The 25,030-nt window shown below is 41.9% G+C and overlaps 1 protein-coding gene across 1 annotated transcript in view; it reads right to left on the reverse strand.

Moving 5' to 3' along the window:
• Positions 1-424: 424 nt before the first annotated feature.
• LOC120043887 (rab effector Noc2-like) overlaps positions 425-25,030 on the reverse strand; it is a 39,351-nt gene continuing 14,745 nt past the window's right edge. The window contains exons 5-8 of the mRNA XM_038988491.1: positions 15,226-15,397; positions 1,611-1,709; positions 1,169-1,336; positions 425-534 (exon numbers count right to left, since the gene is read on the reverse strand). Coding sequence (XP_038844419.1) covers positions 425-534; positions 1,169-1,336; positions 1,611-1,709; positions 15,226-15,397 — 549 coding nt within the window. The remainder of the gene's footprint in view (positions 535-1,168; positions 1,337-1,610; positions 1,710-15,225; positions 15,398-25,030) is intronic.

A 25,030-nucleotide genomic window follows, 5' to 3' on the forward strand; every position in this document is an offset into this window, starting at 1 on the left:
TTAAATTTAGTGGGAAAGGGAAAGGGGGATAGTGGTGCAGAGGCAGTCGTTTCGCTAGTTGGCTAACGGCTTCTGTAGTAAATGCAAATGAAGTCATTATCCTGAAAAGTCAGCCGACACATTTATGGCATCGGACAGTGGTAGCTGGCGTTGGTGATGCAGTATGTCCTATGTTTAATGATGTAAAAGTATACAGGAAAAAGGGCAGATTAAAGAGGAGTGTGTGAAATGTGACAAATGGTTTTCTTTGTAGGAATGCATAAAGGCCCAAAAATGTTGGGAAGGGTGTTTATTTTTTATTTTCAAGTGTTTCAAGTGAGCACTTGAAAAATAGTTGTTAACTTTAAAAACAGCTGGCACTGGGCTGTACAAATTGGTGATACAGGCAACCTGCCACCTGACACATTCGCTGTACAAATGAGGTCTAATTGGGCTCGAGTTGTGCCAGCGAGCGTTCTGCCTCTGGAGGGCAGGGGTAGCAGTTGGGGCACAGAGGAAACATGGGCACCCCATAGTGGCACTTCACCGCACCCACTGGCAGAAACAGAAACAGGTAGGGGGGTCTTGTTGGAGCAAGAACCCCTGAGGACTGGGTTTCCTTCCTGGGGTAGAAAACAGGAGCTTTACTCAGTTTGCCAGTGGGCTAAGGGGGTCCAGTTCAGTAAACATTCGTGTTCAGGTTTCTTCTAGTCTGATGTAGGCCCACTTGGCTGGGAAGCTGCTCAGCACCATCAGCATCTAAGGATGTTCATGAGCTCAGCGTCTTAGTAGGTGTGCACATATCTCTTCTGCATTTAGAAATATTATTGTTGGGAACGCAACACGGGAAGGAGAGAGAAAACAGGTGCCCCTCTTGGCATCTGTCCCAAATTGCTCAAATCTATCCAGTACTGCCAGGTGCACAGAAATGAGTCAACGAGAACAGAGGGGAAGGACGTGGTTTGATGGATTACAACCCACCCCGGGTATGGATAGATGTAGTAATATAATATGGCCATTTGACAGGGACTTTTATCCAAGGCGACATTGACAGTCACACATATTTGGCTAATGCAGGATGTAAATCCACAACCCTGATGTTGCCAGCATCATGCTCTGTCTAACACACTGAGCCACTGAAGCCACATAGACAATGTCGAGTTCTAGATGTGCATATGGGTGTACTCACTAGGGGAGGGCTGGCTGTGGTCTGTGTTGTAGTCCTCAGGGGGGGCTGCTAGGGGGGCGGTGCTGTGGGGAGGCTCGCTGGCTAGGCTGGAGCGGCTCTCTGACAGCAGGCTGCCATGTGGGCACCATCCCAGCCCTGTGCGGGTCCCGATCGGCCCCCCATTGAACACTGTGGACAAACACACAGGGCCAAGGGGTCAAAGGCACAGTCTCGAAGATTTCCTGTTATTCAATAGTTTTGCTGTTAATTTTGATTCCTATACCCATTGATTCTTCAAGAATATAGCTGATAAAAGGCTTATACGCTTAGTACTGTCTTACCGCCATATTATCTCAAAATCAAATGTTGTATTACTCCATTGTGTATATTTGTGTTGTCATATGCATGGCAGGGTCAGGCTGTTGAAATTACAGAGAGAAGGTATACTTCCAGAGGGATGTACCTGAGTCGGTGCGCTGCTTGCCCTCATGCAGAATGTGGTTGGACACCTTGCTCTCCACGCTGCCCTCACTGTGGTCCGACTCGCTGCCACTAGACACCACTGCAGACAGACGGACAAGCAAGACAAGAGGAAACGTCAATAGGGGATTATAGCAGTAGGGCTGTGGCGGTCACAACATTTTGTCAGCTGGTGATTGTCAAGAAAATAAATGCAGGTCTCACGGTAATTGACCGTTAATTAACATAAACCCATTTAGCATCTGCTGGCTTCCAGACATAGCCTACAAGCCACTGATGCAGACCTTTGGAACATCTACATTTTAAAAAGTCTCATAAATCCATATAATATAGCCTACACCTTCACAATAAATCCATTATAAATCCAGCCACCCTAGTCATAGACTGTTCTCTCTGCTACTGCACGGCAACCGGTACCGGAGCGCCAAGTCTAGGTCCAAAAGGCTTAACAGCTTCTACCCCCAAGCCATAAGACTCCTGAACAGCTAATCAAAGGGCTACCCAGACCCCTCTTTTACGCTGCTGCTACTCTCTGTTTTTTATCTATGCATGGTCACTTTAACTCTACCTACATGTACATATTAACTCAAGTACCTCGACAAACCTGTGCACCCACACATTGACTCTGTACCGGTACACCCTGTATATAGCCTCGCTATTGTTATTTTACTGCTGCTGTTTAAATATTTGTTACTCATATTTTTTATTTTACTTATCTATTTTTACTTAACATGTTTTTCTTAACTTCTTAAAGCATTTTTGGTTAAGGGCTTGTAAGTAAGCATTTCACTGTAAGGTCTACATTATTTATTTTAGACAGGTCTAAACAAACATGATATGAAGAAAATGTAGCCTATTTCAGAAGAACAGAATAGCATATTCTGAGTTGTCCATATCTTAGGCCCTGATCTGGCTACGCAACATGGCTGTGGGCTACACTAGCTCATTTAGCAGACAAGATTTACTTATAATTCCTGTGGCATTACTTTATATTGTTTAATACTAAGAATAATACAATTGAATATACGAAGAATCGGCACCTCCTGGCGTATTCCATAAGAGAATAGTTTATAGAAAACTGATGGGATCCTCCTCTTAAATAGAGGCCATAAAAACTCAGTTTTCTCACGCAATGGCATAGCTTATTGAAATGTTATGCAACATGAGCTTATAGGAACACTTATTTCATTCCATGCATCAACCAGCTATGAGGAGCTGGCTCTCTCTGCGCAACTGATGATCCTACTCTGCTCAAACTGAATGCCAGGGCTCTCATGAAGTGTTTCCCATTGCATTTGCATTGACGTCAGAGGGATTAGAGGGAAAATAGAATGCTGATAAGAGGCCATTAGCAAGTTTGCTACGCTACCAATGACCATCAGAGCGCAGTTTTGGAGAAGCGTAGTTAGCGTGACAAAACGGTCACGTGGAATTTGACTGCGGTCATGACTAGTGACTGCTGGTGTGGCGGTAATACGGTCACTGTAACAGCCCTAGACTGGGAGACCGGCGCCGGTCTGTCTTCCTATTTTCCGCTGCCCAACTGCTGTGGTTTCAATCAGGTGGGAAGGCTGGCAATGCAGGGACTGAGTGTGTGCTATACGCCATCCTTTCTCTCTTCCTCTCTCCACATACGCACACGCAGTCTAATTCACTTATACACACACGCTTTCTTATTGACTCGCATATACACAGATGCGCATACACACACACACGCTGTTATGCGTGTCTGTAACACGGATACACACACACCCCCTCTCTCACTCCTTTCTCATGGGCCCTGTGAAATACCACCCAGCTCTTCAATCTGGCCTGATGAATACGGCCAAGGGAGCAGACTTCTGTCTCATTGTCCCTCCTGCACCAGACCGAACTCTGTCAGCCCCACAGGCCAGTTTTTATATATTCTTAGGGATTGAAAGTATTGTTAGGTTTAAGCTCTTTGTGTATGAGAAGTGTAATTATCTAGTGGACTGTAGGAATGTGTACTCCACATAACTCAAGGCCTCTCCTGATAAGAAGATCTGTGAAAGGTACGGAGGAGTACAAAGGTTCTGGACTCAAGCTGGGACACAATACCTCCAACATGAGGAACCAACTCAGTTCCTTCATCCTAGACATGGAAGGGGGCATGATCGGAAAGGGGGGGGGGGGGGGGGGTCTAGTAGGAAGTTAAGAAAAATATGTGCTTGTGATCTGTATGGGGCTTTTGCAGCTGCAACACCTAGTGTGGTGAATACATTTAGTCTGAGCATTTCTCTGAGTCCGTCTGGATTACTGTACCAGAAATTAGAACCTAACACAGTACATCTTGCTGCTCGACAGGAATTCTCTGAGGATACCATATGTACAATTTCCTTCCGTTGTGCCCTGTGAACAAGGAACGTAACCCCAAAACTATGTCCAGGGGAGCTGCGCATTCACCCAAAAAACACAGAGCTGCACAGCAAAAGGCTGAAAGGAAAAAAGGAGTGCCTCTGGCTGGTAAAGTGGGTAACACTGCAGCATATATTGAGTACAGGTTAGCGTGCCCACTGCTCTAATCCCACTGTTCTAACCTGTAGGTCTCATTCAACCCTAATCTCTCCTCCCATTAACAATTGTCTATCTATAACAATAACATCTGAAAATACAACTGGGATTCCACTCTCCTTTAAAAAGGAAAATGAAAAAAGGGAAACCAGTGGTATTTTGCGATCTCGCTACATGTTGATTTTGGCATAATGTTCCTCCCATCTCATTAAACAATCAATCGACAGGGGCGGCAAACAAACTAAATGAAGAGTAATGGCTTTCAGAGAGAGATCTTTCATTTCAATTGATCTTGTTCATTTCAAATATGACTCATGCCTTTGAACAAATCATTTGAAGCACAACTCATGGGCAAGGGACATCCATCTGCATTTTTCAATATTTATCATCACCTTCAAAGTGTGATGTTAAAATGGGTTTCGGTGTAAGAAAGCACACAGTGTGAATTTATGCAGTGTTTATCCTGAATAACAGATTGTATGCCTCCCTTTTTAGTTGCCAAATGGTGTACTTAGTATTCAGGCCCACCACTTAGTGAGAGAGCTTCATCCTGTTAGTGGGAAAGGAGTAGATTGTCACCCAAGTCAATGAAAGCACATTTTATTGATGATAATAATGTGAGCAATGGTATGCAACGCCATTGTCTTTTAACAGTAACAAATGTTTTAGGTCAAAGGCAAGGAGAATGGACAGTTTTGCGATTCAAATCAAATATAATATATTGTCACGTACACAGTTTACGCAGGCGTAAAAGGTACAGCAAAATGCATGTGTGCTAGCTCCCTCCACATTGCAGTACAATAATCAATAATAAGAGTCAAATCAAAAAATAGCAAGTAATAGAAGATGTAGAATGCACAGTAATAGAAGATGTAGAATGCACAGTAACAGAAGATGTAGAATGCACAGTAACAGAAGATGTAGAATGCATAGTAATAGAAGATGTAGAATGCATAGTAATAGAAGATGTAGAATGCACAGTAATAGAAGATGTAGAATGCACAGTAATAGAAGATGTAGAATGCACAGTAATAGAAGATGTAGAATGCACAGTAATAGAAGATGTAGAATGCATAGTAATAGAAGATGTAGAATGCATAGTAATAGCCTGATATGTACACAATAGGCTAATTAATGTGCTAAGTCAAGTATGAAGTAAGTAGTGTCTTGGTTTGCGCAGTTGAATATAATATTTTTTTTTAATTGTGTTGACTGTGTGTGTGTGTGTGTGTGCGTGCTAAGGGTTGGAGAGTCAGTGCAAATAGATCAGCAAATAGATCAGCAATCAGATAAAAGAAGAATGGATGTGGGACAGGTTCACTTGACCTGATTAAAGATAGTACAGTACACTTTTTTTGAAAACAGCACAGCACAGTACAATACTGTTCAAAATACACATTCAATGGGATCCCCCTCGACAGAAAACAGAGGGAATTTCCCATTAAAATTATTGACTGAAATGAGTTCCAAAGGTATTGTCCAGAGAGAGAGCAATCCTAGCTCTCCCTCCATGTCAACCCCGAACCCACTCATCCTAAAATAACCACCCATTGCCTTCTATGAACCCATCAATTGCGGGGCATTATCACCATTACTCGCTAAGAACTGCCAAATACCATAATTTTAGGCACACTAATGAAACCCATTTTGGGATTTACATAAATTATCTCTGATTAACCCGTGAACATTAATTCAAATTAGCTCGGGGCACGTCACTGTCGAGGTCAAAGAACTGATAGATGGTCGGAGCCAACCGAAATCTAACCCCAGAAAAATGACACAATATTTCCTATGAAGTGCACTACATAGGGAATAGGGCGCTATTTGGGACGCTAGCAGAGGGACACCCTTCATCTAGATGGGTAGGGCGAGGTCAATCAAAATAGGTTTTTCTATGCCCGATTCCAAACAACATAGGTCAATGTTGTTATGAATAATTAGTGAGATGCTATTCTGGACATGGTTGTTGTTTGGTTAGTAAAAGGACTAGTTTTGTGCCTCGTACCAACAACAAAAAAGCTGATTAATATATGCACACACGCAATCATGCACAAACACACACAACTAATACAAAAATACACCCACCCAAACAAGTAAAACAAACCCGTCCTCCAAAAACAAATGTATTCGAAAAAAAGTGTTATAACCTGGTCAATATTTTATTGAGCCGAGGCAGTCGTTAGACAGTGAATCATCTCCCTATCTTTAGAGCCCAGTTTCTCTCCATGTTGTGCAACAGCCACAAGGCCCCGTCTAAAGCTGTAAATAGTACTGTGGCCAGACCAGTGTGTGTCCTGGTGCTCTCAGGGCTCAATCTCACACTTCCCTGATGAGAGCACTTCATGACTCTGTCTAGGTAGGGAGAGATACTGTATCACTGCATGCACACTCACAAAACAAGGCTGGAATTGGTTTTGAGCGCCACTCGTTTGGGTAATTTCAAGCCGTGTTATAAATGCACTAGAGAAGTGTACAGGTACATTCTTAGAAAAAAGTGTTAAACCTAGAACCAAAAAGGGTTCTTCAAAGGGTTCTCCTATGGGGACAGTAAAATAACCCATTTATTTCTAAGAGTGTAGCTGCATGGAAATCACTACTATACATGTGGAAGTCACATTTATATTGAGTCTCATTATACTGAGTCTTATTATATTGAGACTTTATACTGTAGTTCATAAAATAGTAAGGTGTTCACTCCAATCACTCCAGAACAGGATTTAAGGCTATATTTTTCTAGTGCAACACAATTGTGCCAAGTGCAAAATATTATAATCTTGCAATGTGACTTATTTTTAGACTTTTCTCCAACAATGTGTGATTAAATTATAAATACATGAGCATAAATAGTTTCCTGTATTTCCTAATTATTAGTTTATAATGCACATTGTTGGAGCAAAGTCTCAAATTAAATCACACTGCAAGATTATAATTTTGCAGTGTGCACCATTATTTTGCTCTATGAAAATGTCACCCTTATAGTACTACACCCCTGAAAAGTCCCCTTGTTACCGTCCACTGACGCAGTGCGGTGTCACGTTGCATGCTTCCTTAGCTCCTAAGAACTGTACTCAGATCAGCTTTTACACCTGCTGGAGTCTCACAGTGTCAAGATTGCGTTATGCACTACCCCTCCCCCGCCTCCGCCACACAGTATCAGCTCACCTGCGCCGAGGCGGTGGGCCGTGGTTCATGGGGTTCACAGCCGCAGCTGCCGGCACCATCTGATCCCCCCTACGCTCCTGCTGGGACCACAATGGCGTACCATGACTCAGCCTGGCCTATTGGAAAGCACATGTGAAGTGGGCCCTATAGGCGAGCCTATAGCTTATGCTATGTGATGTAATGTCATCAGTGGCGGTCGGTGCAACACAGCCTACATTGTTGTCACCATATTAGCTAAACTCAACATAGCTACTACAACTAAAGCGTTAGTAAACCCACAATCCAAGTTTACAATCAAGCAGTAGTGTACAGCACGTAGTTTAGCAGTTACACCGGTGGCAATACTTTTATAAAACCAAAAGCTTACCTCGACTTGGAAGAGTTGGAGTGGTGAAGAGCCTTAGCCAGCTAGCTAACATAACTAGCATTCCTCTCTGAGTCAAATTGTTGAGTAGTCTAAAATTGGCTGCATTAACACGTAAATTTTTTTTTTTTAACGTTAAAAAGCCGTCAGTATTTTTCAGTGACAACACATTTGTGATAGTCTTACGTTTACACACAGGTATTAGGAGATAGCTAATTAGCACAGGAAGTCGACTCTGTCTTGCATCTGTTTTCCGTAAACATGCACTGTAACATAGCCATGTGGGAACACTAATCCTATAAAGGTGTATATCAATTTAACCTTTTTTATCATTATTTCTCACTGATATGAAAGATAAGGTCCGTACGCTTCCGAAACCGTAGCGTAAGCTATGTGTGTTAATGTTCAGACCGAGAGTCAGGGCTCTTAACTGTCACGCTCTCCCTCCCTGGCGCTCGAGGGCGCCAGGCTGCCCAGCATTACGCACACCTGCTTCCCTTGTCACGCGCATTAGCGATTCATTGGACTCAATCACCGGTGTTATTACCTCCCCTATATCTGTCTGTTCCCCAGCTCTGTTCCCTGCTTCAGCATTAATTACCGTGCCGTTGTGTTACCCGCTTCTGATGCTGTTCCTGTCCTGTTCCATGTCTGTGCAAAATGAAATGTTCACTCTCCCTACCTGCTTCTCTACTCCAGCGTTGGTTCTTACACTTAACAAAACTCCCCCGTACAGAAGAAGCCTTCGTCCAATGACTCTTAGGTGAAATGTAATGGAACTGAGAGTCATGATCAAGGGCTTGCTGTAGCTTATGCTTTCAGTGCTAGATTCATTCTCTGATCCTTTGATTGGATGGACAACATGTCAGTTCATGCTGCAAGAGCTCTGATAGGTTGGAGGACGTCCTCCAGATGTCATCATAATTACTGTGCAAGTTTATGGAAGGGGGTAAGAACCATGCACCTCCTAGGTTTTATATTGAAGTCAATGTACCCAGAGGAGGACTACACCATGGTGCTACCCTACAGCTTGCTGTTGAGGCTACTGTAGACTTTCATAGCACAACAGTGTGTTTTAATCAGTTATTTGGTGACGAGAATATATTTAATATAGTTTTTTCTAAAAAAGGATCACTTTTCTAATGTTTAACAATTTTTTTTTATTCTGAAATTCACTGAGTGGGATGGTTCTCCCCAGTGCTTGACTTGGACTGAAATAGGTGTCGGTACTCATTTTGGGTGCCGGTATTATACATATTTAGGTGCAGGAGCTCCACATTACTTTTGATCTAATATTGTATAAGAGGAACAGGACATCAAGCAGTAGGACATTTGAGGTGCCGGTCCTTAGCTCCGGTAAACTCCTGCCCAAGTCAAGCACTAGTCCTCCCCTTCCTCCTCTGAGGAACCTCCACTGAATGTCATGGTATGTGTGTGTGTGTTAGGGTGGGTGTTGATTGTCTTCTCAAGTGCAGATGAAAAGCAATAGGTGATGGTTTGGGAACCTATTTCATCTGTCATTTGAAATAACAGTAGACAGTATATAAATACAGTCTAAAACACTGGGTGTATGATTTATATTCTAATGATTATAATTACATGTGTGACTCCACAGACGGCTGTATGAAAGGGTATGTTTCAGTGCAAGTCCATCCCTTTAATGACCATGACAGTAGAGCTGATAACATGAACCTATTGGTGTACAGGGAGTCTTTATGGAAATCCCCTTAAACATGCCACAGGCCCACACACTGACAGGTAGATGTGTAGTGAACTATACATTAAGGAGAGACACACAGTTGATGTGTATCGAACTATACAGCATATGCACAAACGCACACACACACACACACGCACGAGGTACTGTCATTGTGTACTGAGCTATGCAGCAGACACACAGACAACACACACACACACACCTCTGCACTGAACTACTTAATTGAATCGTGAATAAAAGACGGTTGGGTTTTATCCACGTCTCACCCAATTTATTTAATATAAATCTTTATTTTGTGCAGTGTTTTATTTGCAAGGGTTAGGCAAATTGCAACCAGCTGCCTAGTATTTCAGGTAGTATTTCATATTAACGTTATCTTTAATAAGGGACCAATAACGCAGTGGGTTCCCGACAACCATTGTAGGCCACATTTTCTTGCTCTTTCAAGATGCTGTCATAAATATGATGCAGTTTAAGAAATGGACTGAGGGGCTTCATTTCTCACTGTCAGTTTGGGGCCAGTGAACATACATGTATGCAACGGTTTGAAAACATGGATTTAATGTCGGAAAGCAGGCACCAGACATATACAGCATAAATGCCACGCTAAAACACGTGGCCCTTCAAGCTTATAGAATGTTGAAATCTAAAATGGCACAAACTGTTTACCAAAAACAGGGTGATATCAACTAAGCTCAGCCTCCTATATCTCAGACATACGGATTTAGCTCAGGATTCAATAAATACACAGCTCCAGTTACAGCATTGTGATAGAAAATAAACTGGAGAGACACTAACATATTTATTGAGGAAAATGCAGCGACAAGTGCTTTTAGAATGGCTCAGGAGCATGGTCAGATACAAATCACATCTGTGGCCTCGCAATAAAGGCTGTTTGTTCATTTCCCAGGTGAGTCATAGCAAATATGTGATATAGCGGTGCTCCGAGGCCCCCAGCTAGCCATTCAGCATCACACAGATAAGGAGCGTGGCCCTGAGAACCACCATAGAGAACATAGATGGGGCCTTAGAATGTAAGACTCACTTTCTAAGGCAATGATACTTTCAGTGAACATGACAACGGTTGACCTTGTGGGTTATAAAGCTGTGAGGGTAACAGTGTCCACGTTCACTGTTAACGTTTTATCAAACTTGTAAGGTGCATCCAAAGCACGACTGCAAATAATATATAGGATTTGTTATAGCTCCACAGAGACAATAGATTGATGATGATGCATCTCCCTGTTATCATTGTCATGTTGTCAGATTTGACAATTTTACTGAAGATGAATGGCAACAAAGACTAACTGGGAGGGACAAGGCAAAATTGAGAAAATGGATTCACCTTCTGTTGTATAGGGAGGAGATATTGGACTTGAAGCTGCCCACACACGTTAGAACAAACATTTCTAAACCTTGTTCCTCTAAAAGAGCTTCAGTCTTCCATGGGAACTGTCCAATTAAGATAAGAGGCCGACAAAACAGGAGACTTTGAAAACATGGGTCTGCGTTTGTTCAGGCTCCCGTCACAAAGTTCCTTTGGATGCATTTGGAGAGAAAAAAAAACAACATTTGAGGATAAAGCAATAAAAGGAGGAGTTGGCGAGAAGTGCACAATACGTCTTATCTCCAAGTTTCAGATTTCTAATGCTTGTTACTTTCAACATATGTACAGGTACCATCAGACATAATGTCATGTTTGTGTCGATTTGAATAATGAACGCTATAGGTTAGAAATGTCTGAAAATGAACCAATGCGTCAACCTTGCAATGTGGCACAACCACAATATTTTGCCTTACAATATGAATTGGACTAAAATGTGTCACATAATATTTATATTAAGCATTGGAATAAGGAGATGTTTTTCACCATTTTCAATTACAATTCATGCTTAGCGCTACCAATCAAGTACACTCCAGCTGTCCTTGTCATGCGCGCTCCTCTTCACAAGTGGAAAACTCAACACATTTCCATGGATTGACACAAGGTAACTGACTCCCAGAATCCTAAATATATATATGTGTAACCACTAACCTGTTGAGTAGAGCTTATGTGAGAAGCTGACCCATCAAGTCGATTGATTAAGGCATAATGATGTCATATGTCATTTTTAAACATTCATTCAATTGGTTGATATTTTGCTAACATTATAAAGTAACTAGAGACACTGTTTAACCTTTTACATTTTTTTATTACAGGTCAGTTAACATTGCGTTATTTTCGTCCCAACCGTCTCTCCTGTAATTTCTCCCAGGCTAACACCCAAGATTAGCTAGCATGAAACCTATGCTGTCCTTTAGTCACGAGATGGGTTAAGAAAATGACATACACTACATGACCAAAAGTATGTGGACATTTCAAAATCATGGGTATTAATATGGAGTTGGTCCCCCCCCTTTGCTGCTTTAACAACCTCCACTCTTCTGTGAAGGGTTTCCACCAGATGTTGGAACATTGCTGCGGGGACTTGCTTTCATTCTGCCACAAAATCATTTGTGAGGTCGGGCACTGATGTTGGGCGAAAGGCCTGGCTCGCACTCAGCCTTCCAATTAATCCCAAAGGTGTTCGATGGGGTTGAGGTCAGGGCTCTGTGCAAGCCAGTCAAGTTCTTCCCCCCGGTTTTGACAAACCAGTTCTGTATGGACCTCGCTTTGTGCACAGGGGCATTGTCATGCTGAAACAGAAAATGGCCTTCCCCAAACTGTTGCCATAAAGTTGAAAGCACAGAATCATATTGAATGTAATCGTATGCTGTAGCTTTAAGATTTCCCTTCACTGGAACTAAGGGGCCTAGCCCGAACGATGAAAAACAGCAAAATACCATTATTTCTCCTCCACCAAACTTTACAATTGGCACTATGCATTCGGGGAGGTAGCGTTCTCCTGGCATCTGCCAAACCAAGATTATTCCGTCGGATTGACAGATGATGAAACGTGATTCATCACTCGAGAGAACATGCTCCCGACAAACAATTATTGTGCTGACGTTTCTTCCACAGGCAGTTTGGAACTCGGTAGTGAGTGTTGCAACCGAGGACAGATGATTTTGACGCACTACGCGCTTCAGCACTCGGCAGTCCAATTCTGTGAGATTGTGTGGCCTATCACCTCCGAGACGTTTCCGCTTCACCGTAACAGCACTCACAGTTGACCGGTGCAGCTCTAGCAGGGCAGAAATATAACAAACTGACTTGTTGGAAAGGTGGCATCCTATGACAGTCACTGAGCGCTTCAGTTAGGCCATTCTACTGCCAATGTTTGAAGATTGCATGGCGGTGTGCTCGATTTTATAGACCTGTCAGTAATGGGTGTGGCTGAAATAGCGAAATCCACTAATTTGAAGGGGTGTACAAATACAGTACCAGTCAAAATTTGACACACCTACTCATTCAAGGGTTTTTCTTTATTTTTACTATTTTCTACGTTGTAGAATAAATGCGTCAAGTGCAGTGTCTAGTTGCTCCTCATTACACACCACAGACCAGCAAATATTCTTTACATCATCAACATATGAATCACTACAAAACTTATTGTCTGACCTCTTATACACTATATTAGGCCCAGCCTTTGGAACTTTGGTTTACCTAGATATGGCTATTATATTGTGATCACTACATCCTATGGATTTGGATACTGATTTAAAGCAAATATCTGCAGCGTTAGTAAAAATGTGATCAACACATGTTTATGATTTAATTCCTGTGCTGTTTGTAACTACCCTGGTAGATTGACTGACAACGTGATCCAGGTTGCAGGCACTGGTTACAGTTGGAAGTTTTTTTCCAGAGTGGGCAGCTTGATGATAGCCAGTCAATATTTAAATCACCCAGAAAATATACCTCTCTGTTGATATCACATTCATTATCAAGCATTTCACCCATATTATCCAAATACTGACTGTTAGCACTTGGTGGTCTATAGCAGCTTCCCACAAGAATGGGCTTTAGGTGAGGCAGATGAACCTGTAGCCATATTACTTCAACAGTATTTAACATTAGATCGTCTCTGAGCTTTACAGGAATGTGGTTCTGAATATAGACCGCAACACCGCCTCCATTGGAATTTCTGTATCATCAAAGGTGAATTTCAGAGATAGTCAGAATATGAATGTCATCGGTTACAAGCTTTGACTTCATGGACCTTGTTTCTTAGGCTACAAATGTCATGTTGTTTCTGGGTTGCTTGATTGTTTTTTATGTTTTACTGAGAAGCTTAGAGGTAGATTTATTCATGTTATATACATTGGAGCTGATAGTGCAAGGTGAGCTGCATAAAGTGGTCTTCCTAATATAGCACACCGCCTCAGTGCTAACAGTGTAACTCTGGTGTATAGGCTCATGATTACTGCTTACAATAGCTGTAGGATAAACAGATGTATTCGGTGCAATTAGGGGTACATAAATTAAATGACTTACATTGAGTTTGCCAATGCCCCTAAAATCATGTACATTTATGACGACTCATTGTCACAATGGTAGGGATTAACTGAGCTGGTCTTGGATCATTTACCAGTCATTGTTTCAACGCAGCCTGGAGTCTAGGAGCCAAGATGATTTGGATGGACTCCTTCATTCCTGTAGAGTATCTTCTGTTTCCAGAAGGTGTCAAAGTTATCAATAAAAGTGACTCCTGCAGAGATACAGTAGTCTTTTAGCCAGATGTGTAATACCAGCAGTCTGCTGAATCTTTCACACCCGCGGCCCAACGATGGTACTGGACCTGAAATTATTGGCTGTTTTTTGCAGTCTTTTAATGCTAAAATCAGTTCTTTAAAGTCCATTGTTAATGTTCCGAGCTAGCCCTCCTGATGTCGTTTGACCCCACATGGACTACCACAGCGTCAGCTCCCGGCATCTGTGGTAGAACAGTCAGAAGCAGACTTGTTATGTCCTGTACTCATGCTCCATGGTAGCACAGGGTTTTTGCCTTGGGAACCGAGATGTTTCTCACCATAGAGCTGCCTATGATGACAGCTGGTGATGTTGAATGGTGAGGCTGGGCGCTCCGAGGATCTGAACCCGAGGGAGAAGTCACCGGAGAGGGAGACAGAGCCGTGGACAAAGGCGCCGGAACCTATGGATCCAGGGTGGCAAAGCTGTTTCTGGTCTGTGTCAGTTCCGGGCTCAACATCTCCATTGAGACGCCCGTTGCCAGAGGACAGGACAAGTTTCTGTTTCGGCGTTCGACAGCGTTCAACAACAACAAACATACGTCACGCTCTGATAACGCCAGTGTTTTATTAGAGCTGTTATTAGAGCTGTTCTTGCCATAATATGGACTTGGTCTTTTACCTAATAGGGCCATCTTCTGTATACCACCGCTACCTTGTCACAACACAACTGATTGGCTCAAACGCATTAAAGAAGGAAAGAAATTCCACAAATTAAACTTTTAACAAGGCACATCTGTTAATTGAAATGCATTCCAGGTGACTACTTCTTGAAGCTGGTTGAAAGAATGCCAAGAGTGTGCAAAGCTGTCATCAAAGCAAAGGATGGCTACTTTGAAGAATCTCAAATATAAAATATATTTGGATTTGTTTAACACTTTTTTTGTTTATACATGATTCCATGTGTTATTTCATTGTTTTGATATCTTCACTATTATTCTACAATGTAGAAAAAAGTAAAAATTAAAAAAAAAACTTGAATGAGCAAACTTTTGACTGGTACTGTATATAAAGAACTGATGGTTATATTATATTCAGTTCTATGCATGTCTCAGAAGCCGCAATGACACCAAATTCACCCATAGATTTTAAACTATTCCAAATAAGGACATAAGGCTTTAATACAGTGGACATGGGGAGTGAATGACTGACCTTTGCTGTATGCCCATGTGTAGGTCTGACTGACTGTGGAACTCTTGGCCATCTTCTGCCCTCCTCTCTGGGCCCCTTGCAGTCCGAGAGCAGCCCCACTCTGCCCCTCCTTCCCTGGGCGCACGTAATTGGGCAGGGCCTTGTAGAACCAGGCTCCAGAGCGCTTCCACACCTGGAAAACACATACAGAAGGGCTGGGATCCATTTTGAGGACAAATATGTGCGTTCATAAAGGTCAAGTAGTACTTCTTCCGTTTTAATACATTTTCTCCAGTTTCCTGGATACCGAACATGGCCCTAGTTTACAAAGAGCGAGGCTCAACCTCACATCAGACAAACATTGAAAATGTGCAATTTGCATATATTAGACATAAGAAATGACAGCGGCACAGAAGTCAAGAATTTTATGAGCGAGCAGCTCTTGCTTTTCCACGAATACCCAAGAGGAAAATAACTATAATTTCAAAGACTCAGATTGGTCTAATAGCAATGTCTAAACTCCCAGAGGCCACAACCGTAATGTCTGGAGATGCACTGACAGTCTCCCCACTGGGCAGAGATGTCAGTTCAACGTCTAGTTTTGCTGTACATTTGGTTGAGTTCTAAACTAACATGAATTCAATGTCAAATCAACAAAAGATTTCACCCTTTCATTGGATTTAGGAAAAAAGTTGGGTGAAAAAAAATACAAAATTCCCTTTGGATTTGCAAAAAATGATCAACCTGTCAGTTTTCCATGTAGATTCAACTTCATCATATCGAATTATTTGTTGTTGAAACGACGTGGAAACAAAGTTGATTCAACCAGTTTTTGCCAAGTGGGTCCTGACATTAACATGCTAACAGACTGGTGGTGGGCACTGTGCTCACCACCTTTCAGTGCTGTGGGCACCACCACTGTGCCACTAATGGACAGCAGGCACTAAAATGTCAGGGCCGATAGCAGCTGCTCCAGAGTTTGCAAATGCCACCTCCCAGCCATACCTTGGCCGCACTCGTAGCCGGCAACAACCACAGACCAGCCCTTTTATCAAATGGCCGCAGCCACTTTCCTTATCTCTGCCGGCCAACTGCATTATCACATTTTTGTGTCAGCAAGCAAGCAAGCTCCCCGAAACCCCTGAACATCAACAACAGGAGTTTGGCATTCCAAAAATGTTCCTCCTCTGGATTCCACAGTTTTTCGTGTGAGTCTGTCACATACACTGAGTATACAAAACATGACATCGACTGACCAGGTGAATCCAGGTGAAAGCTATGATCCCTTATTGATGTCACTTGTTAAATCCACTTCAAATCAGTGTAGATGAAGGGGAGTAGACAAGTTAAAGAAGTATTTTTAAACCTTGAGACAATTGAGACATGGATTGTGTATGTGTGCCATTCAGAGGGTCAATAGGCAAGACAACAGCTTTAAGTGCCTTTGAACGGGGAATGGTAGTAGGTGTCAGGCGCACCGGTTTGTGTCTCGAGTGTATCGAGAATGGTCCACCACCCAAAGGACATCTAGCCAACTTGACAGAACTTTGGGAAGCACGCCCCAATGAGTCCACGCCCCCAACGAATTGATGCTCTTCTGAGGGCAAAAGGGGGGTGCGACTCAATATTAGGAAGGCGTTCCTAATGTTTGATATACTGAGTGTATTTCTCACTATTACATTTGAGGAATCCACTTTGCAGACATTCAGTGAGCCAGGAAAGTGCAAGAGAATGAGAAGTAGGATTGACTCGCTGGCATTTTCACAGGGTAGTAATGATAGTATAGTGCCTGGTTACAGCCTGTATCTATAGAATTACTGCCCAAGAGCAGGGCTACAGGGGCCCAGCGGGAACACTCTTGAACGACTGACGGTGCACTGTTCTGAATAGCTCAAATGTACAACTCAAGTAAACAGTACTGCATTGAAAAACAAATGCCTTATTTTCTTATAACCTATAGTAATTTATTAAAATCCATACCTCCATGTTCTAATGCGGTAAATAACCACTTTAGGGCTTATTGGCATATGTAATTGGAAATATTGATTTCAGCCAGTTGGAAAGCAACCAGCTCAGCTGACACACCATTTTCACTGTAGATCACAGCAACTCTAACATCAGAGTGACAAAATGTCAATTTTCTTTCTGTAACATTTTCTCCTCATCTGTCAATGACATCCCTTGGGACTGACAGGTGACATTAAATGAGAAAAACAAAGACACTGAACCATACACAATGGACTGACAGATAGGTTACATGAAAAGTAGCAGGGATGCCTTGGGCCAATAGAAAGTCACTGTATGAAAGCTAATGTATATACACAAAAGCGGTCCTATGAACATGCCAGAAAACAAAACCAATTGAAACATGTCACATTTAAATGAAAAATCCCACAGGTGCATTATTTTCCTGTCTTTATGACAGACAAGACAGAGATTCATTGCATTGACCTCTTTACGTACAATTATTTGTCATGGCCGGGGGAGGAAGCATGACAAATGTAAAAGCTGCCAGGCGCCATTTCCCTCATTATTTAATCACAGTAGTAAAAAGTACTAAACCAACATTCACCCCTTGCACAGGATACAACAGGTGTAAAACAATAGTGAAATTATTACTTTATGTGCTCTTTCCCAACAATGCAGTGATAATAATAATTTTGTTAATAAAAGAAAATCTAAAAAAATAAATAATAATAACTGATGTGAATTAAAGAAACATGAGAATACAAGTACATACAGGCATTTTAGTAGTCATTACGGTGAAGGAAGAGCATGTCAACGCTGTTATTGATATGCCTAAGGGAGGGACAAGATGCTTCCAGAGGTAGGGCCCGAACACAGTGGCCTGTCTACTGGGGAATCTCAACTGTCACTTCAAGAACAACATGAAAGGGTAAACGGTGGTGCGGCAACTTTCTCCACATTAGGTCCGATAACATGGGCCTTCATTATTTCTGCTGCCATGTTGATGGGGCTTTAATCTAGTTTAACAAGCACAGGATATGTCCACCCTGCATTGCTGGCTAATAGGGCTGTCCCAGACTGAAAAAATATATTTTGGTCAAAAAGTATAGAATGTGTAGGTAGCTATGCGTTTTAATAAAATCAACTATATGTAGGCTACTGAGCTTGACTGATGCTTTAAGCACACTGTGATTAAATAATTACACACAAATGACTCGAGGGAGCCAGAGATCAAGATAGCCTAACCAGAAGAAAAATAACCTGTTCCCATCCTTCTTCCTCCCGCTGCTGCTGGCCTTTGCAGATTCTGCTGTTATGCTCCTGCTGTTACGCTCCTAATAGGCTACACCAGAGGTCGGCAACCTTGTTCATTTGGAGTACCAGTTTATCTTACTATTTCTACCGTGCCAGTTATGATTTTTATATGCACATATAGTGGAAAAGTTTCATTTAATTTATAATAATGTTAACATCTCAAAATCATTATCATGTGGTTAATCAAAATTATAAAAGTAACATATTGCTAACTATGTTAAATAGGCCTATTTTATAACGTTTCCACCAGATCAGAGCATGACATTTTCCCCCCTTTCATAAAATAGGCTACATTGAGGGACTATTGTCCTTCTCAAAGGATCTAGAAACAGACTTTGTTTCCTTGCTGTTTGAGGTGAAGAAAACATTTCTTTGAGAAGTTCCACAATGTTGGTGAGTTAAAACAATCAGAAATACTATTAGAACCCCAAATGGAAACATTTAAAGGCCTACAATTGCGCACAGGCCAAATAACCTAGGCATACTTTTATCTATAATCTGGTGCGCGTCATAACGCAACATTGACAGGAGCACTACAAACAAACGACAATGAATAAATTGACAACTCCTAAATCTAATTTAAAAAACAAAACTTGTTCCTCACAAGTGTAGCCTGGGTTGTGCGGTCCGCAAATAACATGTCGACAATGAGAATGGTAAAATACTGTAATAATAACATTGAATGCATTAACAGAAATGACCATAACCAAACAAAAGTTGAAGATGAGAAATTATGGGAATTAACGGTAAATGTACTACTAGTGATACTGGTGTGCCATCCCCACGGCCTCTGCAATGGATTAGCTCACTGAGACAGGCGTGAATCAGACAGGTCTCATGTGCAATAAAAAAAAAGAATTATATATATATATATACATTGTTAATGTTGTAAATGACTATTGTAGCTGGAAACGGCACATTTTTTATGAAATATCTACATAGGTGTACAGAGGCCCATTATCAGCATCACTCCTGTGTTCCAATGACACGTTGTGTTAGGTAATCCAAGTTTATCATTTTAAAAGGCTAATTGATCATTAGAAAACCCTTTTGCAATTATGTTAGCACAGCTGAAAACTGCTGTCCTGAGTAAAGAAGCAAAAAAACTGTCCATCTTTAGACTAGCAAGCAATGCATGTGTAGAAGCAGGGTGGCTAGGAAAAACTCCCTAGAAAGGCCAGAACCTAGTAAGAAACCTAGAGAGGAACCAGGCTCTGAGGGGTGGCCAGTCATCTTCTGGCTGTGCCGGGTGGAGATTATAACAGAACATGGCCAAGATGTTCAAATGTTCATATATGACCAGCAGTGTAAAATAATAATAATCACAGTGGTTGTCGAGGGTGCAACAGGTCAGCACCTAAGGGGTAAATGTCAGTTAGCTTTTCATAGCCGATCATTCAGAGTATCTCTACCACTCCTGCTGTCTCTAGAGAGTTGAAAACAGCAGGTCTGGGACAGGTAGCACAGGTCAGGGTTCCATAGCCGCAGGCAGAACAGTTGATGATTCCATATGTGTTATTTCATAGTTTTGATGTCTTCACTATTACTCTACAATGTAGCAAATAGTAAAAATAAAGAAAAACCCTTGAATGAGTAGGTGTGTCCAAACTTTTGACTGGTACTGTATATATTTTAGACTGCTCGACAAAAAAAACATCTTGGTCAACCAACAGCCTATCGACCAAACAATCGACCCAGTCAACTAAATGGGGTCAGCCATACTGTCTAAACACGTAGTCACCACGCTGTTAGCGTCCATGCTCCACCAAGAACCAAGGATTAGTGTCTGATGGGAGTCTGATAAAACCCCTATTGGATTGAGCACAGCTTCCTCTTGTTCTTGAAATGACTGTTTAGATACTGTTTGATGGGTTCCTCTGGGTGTGCATGCAGTGACACATCTACATTACTAATTAACATAGCCTACACAGCATAAATCACCCCTGGAGAACACAAACAAATGTAGAAGACATTGAGAATGAATGTTATTTTGTTTTGGGTACCGTTTCGACAGGAGGTTGATCACAAGAAAGCATGATGCAAGGACGGTGGTAATTACAAGCAATACAGGGAATTTCCCAAATTAGTATTTGGCTATAATAAGCAGAAAAACAGTTTTGTTCAAATGTATAATCTAGCATCCTCCAACAAAAATATGCAAATCCTCTGTTATAAAGTTGAGGATTACAGAATGAAAGCAATTAGAGTCAAGAAATCAAACTTACTTTGCTTGACAAACAATCCTATTGCAATGTCATCAGCTCCTGCTTTTCAATTCAAGATAAACATCTTGGATGAGTCTCATGTCAGTGAGTTTGCCTCATCAATTCAACATGTAACACGCGCAAAGACACTATATGTCAATCAACTACACTGATGACTTGTTCTTGAGGTTTGAAGAATTGCTGTCTTTCACCATGCAGGAAACAAAGTGTATGCTTACGGAATGGCCACCTCTATGTGTTACAATACAAATTGCGTCATTAATTGCAGGCAGGTCTGACAAAAACAGAAAAATTATCCATACATAAGAGGCACATTAACTTATTTTACTCTTTCAAAAAAGCATCCACCTGTCCTAAAATAAGTAACATCACTTTCATTAAACCCTTCAGACTACAACAGTTGCCAGTGAGCACCAATGAAAAAAAAAAATCGAGATAAGCTTATAAGTAGAATTATCATCAGGTAAACAAACAATTACCAATAAAATGTACTTCTTCTGCAGCCAATTACCAATTGTTCTTCAATGGTGCCACGCCTAGCCAAGCACTAATTTCCCTTTCACCATCGGACCGTTTCGAGACATGCCAAATAAAATGGAAATCGCAGTGAACAATTTCCTTTTGGGCGTTTTAATTAGTGGCTATCATAACATCGCTAATTTGCATGTTGAGAGGCAGTGTATCGCAAAATTAGTTCTGTGGGTGCGGCCAGTCAGACCGGTGACTGGATCGGAAGTTAGTCTCTGTGCTTTGGGAGGAGCAGTGAGCCAGAACTCTATTAGTCCCACCGGGATCCACTGTGTCACAGCGAAAAAGGGTCAACGAGGGGTGCTCACCATTAACCGCTAATCCTCCGGCGATAATGGGGGGAAAGTGACGGGCCGGAAACAGGGTACACAGCCACTGGGCCGGGGCCCAGGCTAAGGAGGAACTCTCAAGATCTCGCCCTGCGGAAAGTTGACATCACAATCCTATCCACTCCAATTCCCTAAATACGTTTTTAAGTCATTCCCCTAGTTGGGTGCATTGACCTCAGGAGCAAACCATACTTATTGTTGGTAACAGGTGTCACACATGCTAGAGTGAATCATTGACATTAGTCTACATTTATTCAGATTTACTCCAGTTTAATGGAAGCACTTTTACATTCACAGGAGAAGCTCTAGCTGATTAAAAAAAAACAAGAAAGAGTGACGACCATTATTAAGAGCACTATTCTGATGATAATTTCTATTGTAATGGGGCCTCCAGGTACCTTCTTAGTGATTGATATCTGGGCCCCTAAGCCGTCAAATCAGCAATTGGTGCTTTCAGGCACTAAAGATGGTTCAAATGCATAGTCTATTCAACCCCCAGGGCAACTTTGATTTTATGTTTTGAGACAAGGCACGGAAGGATTAAACATTGAACAGATAATGAAGAGTACACAGTATACAGTGCCTTCGGAAAGTATTCAGACCCCTTGGCTTTGTTTACATTGTGTTACCTTACAGATTTATAAAAAAATACTCATTAATCTACACACAATACCCCATAATGATGAAGCAAAAACTGGATTTCAGAAATGTTTGCTAATTTATAAAAAATTTAAAAAAACTGAAATATCACATTTAGATAGGTATTCAGACCCTTTTCTCAGCACTTCATTGAAGCGGCTTTGGCAGCAATTACAGCATTGAGTCTTCTTGGGTATGACGCTACAAGCTTGGCATACCTGTATTTTGGGAGTTTCTCCCATTCTTCTCTGCAGATCCTCTCAAGCTCTGTCAGGTTTGATGAGGAGCGTTACAGCACAGCTATTTTCAGGTCTCTTCAGAGATGTTCGATAGAGATGTTCAAGTACGGGGACTTGTCCCGAAGCCACTCTTCCATTGTCTTGGCTGTGTGCTTAGAGTTGTTGTCCTATTGGAAGGTGAACCTTCGCCTCAGTCTGAGGTTCTGAGTGCTCTGGAGCAGGTTTTATCAATGATCTCTGTACTTTGCTCCGTTCATCTTTCCCTCGATTCTGACTAGTCTCCCAGTCACTGCCTCAGAAAAACATCCCCACAGCATGATGCTTCCACCACCATGCTTCACCGTAGGGATGGTGCCAGGTTTCCTCCAGACGTGATTTTTGGCAATCAGGCCAACAAGTTCAATCTTGTTGGCCTCCAAGCGGGCTGTCATGTGCCTTTTACTGAGGAGTGGCTTCTATCTGGCCACTCTACCATAAAGGCCTGATTGGTGGAGTGCTGCAGAGATGGTTGTCCTTCTGGAAGGTTCTCCCATCTCCACAGAGGAACTCTAGAGCTCTGTCAGAGTGACCATCAGGTTCTTGGTAACCTCCCTGACCAAGGCCCTTCTCCCCTTTTTGCTAGGTTTAGCCGGGCGGCCAGCTCTAGGCAGAGTCTTGGTAGTTCCGAGCTTCTTCCATTTACGAATGATGGAGACCACTGTGTTCTTGGGGACCTTCAATGCTGCAGAAATGTTTTCGTACCCTTCCCCAGATCTGTGCTCTAGGGAGAATTCCTTCGACCTCATGGCTTGGTTTTTGCTCTGACATGCACTGCCAGCTGTGGGACCTTACAGGTGTGTGCCTTTCCAAATCATGTCCAATCAATTGAATTTACTACAGGTAGACTCCAATCAAGTTGTAGAAACATCAAGGAGGATCAATGGAAACAGGATGCACCCAAGCTCAATTTCGAGTCTCATAGCAAAGGGTCCGAATACTTATGTAAATAAGGGATTTCTGTCAAAAAAAAATACATACAGAAATTAGCAAAAAAAAACTGCTTCATCATTATGGGGTATTGTGTGTAGATCGATGAGATTTTCTTTTAGATGTGTCACGTTCCTGACCTGTTTTCTGTTGTTTTTGTATGTGTTTGACGGTCAGGGCGTGAGTTTGGGTGGGTAGTCTATGTTATGTGTTTCTATGTTGGTTAAAGGGTGACCTGATATGGCTCTCAATTAGAGGCAGGTGGTTTTCATTTCCTCTGATTGAGAGCCATATTAAGGTAGGTGTTTTCACATTGATTGTTGTGGGTGGTTGTCTCCTGTGTCAGTGTATGTTACGCCACGCGGGACTGTTTCGGTTTTGTTTGTTCGTTCGTTTTATGTAGTCAGTTTTCCTGTTCTTGCGTTCTTCGTGTTTCATGTAAGTTCGTCGTCCAGGTCTGTCTACGTCGTTTGTTGTTTTGTAATTATTCAAGTGTTCGTCGTGTTTTCTGTTTTGTTGATTAAAAATCATGTCTTATCACAACGCTGCATTTTGGTCTAATCCTTGCTACTCCTCTTCGGATGAGGAGAAGGAGGAAGCCCGTTACAAGATGTAATCCATTTTAGAATAAGGCTGTAACGTAACAAAATTTGGAAAAAGTGAATGAGTACTTTCTGAATACATTGTTTACTGTGGGTAGGCGTAGATGCGAATTTCATAACAATCTGATTCTATAAAAAACACATTTTACTCTTAAACTTAAGATACATTTTTAAACTTCATCAAGAGGAGCACAACAAGCCAAGGACCATAAAAATATATATTTTTAAACTGAGTGAATTCTTTACACAATCTTAATCTCCCCAAAAAGTTACTTTGCATGACGTCACACAATCCCAGTGTGCTTGGACTTCTTCCATCCCCAAGTGTGAGTCTGCTGTCTTTGGAGGCGAGGTGATCAGATGTGAGGATGGAGGCGGGCTGGTGCGTAGGGTGGCCCTGGAAGGGGATTAATACTTGGCGATAGGATCAGTGCTAAAAAACGTGATAAAACCAAGATGTCCTGGGAGAGAGGGCATGGGTTGATCAGATAGGAGGTACTTTGTTAGCCCAGCTCGGCTTGTGGGTTCACATGTCCAAATGGAGGGATACACACACAAGCAGAGATCCCGAGATGTATCTGGAGACTTCACAGGCCTGAGATAAGAAGAGCTCAGACAGAGGCCAGTCAGCGACCGACCAGCTTCACCGACTGTCCTACAGGCACACTTTTCAGAAAGCTTCAGTCATCGTATCTGCCCAGAATTTCAAAACCACATTAATCATGAGGCAAATAAAAAGCAGTTACATTAGAGGGAAAAATCCTTTTATCATCCACATCTAAAAAAAAAAAAACATGAGATATGTGAAATAATGTGTCATTTCTTCATTAATTAGCCTAACCTCCCACTACTAAAACACCATCATCTTGTATTATAATTTTAAAAATCATGTTCATGAATGTGCTTGGAGTGAATGAGAACTAACCCTCAGAGTAAGACCAGACATCACTGCTTGCTAGCCTCTGGCCATGCTAGCACAGGACGTTGCGATAGCATCAGTCTAATTAGTCATATCT

This window comes from Salvelinus namaycush, chromosome 3, assembly GCF_016432855.1.
Source record: "Salvelinus namaycush isolate Seneca chromosome 3, SaNama_1.0, whole genome shotgun sequence".
Lineage (NCBI taxonomy): Eukaryota > Metazoa > Chordata > Actinopteri > Salmoniformes > Salmonidae > Salvelinus > Salvelinus namaycush.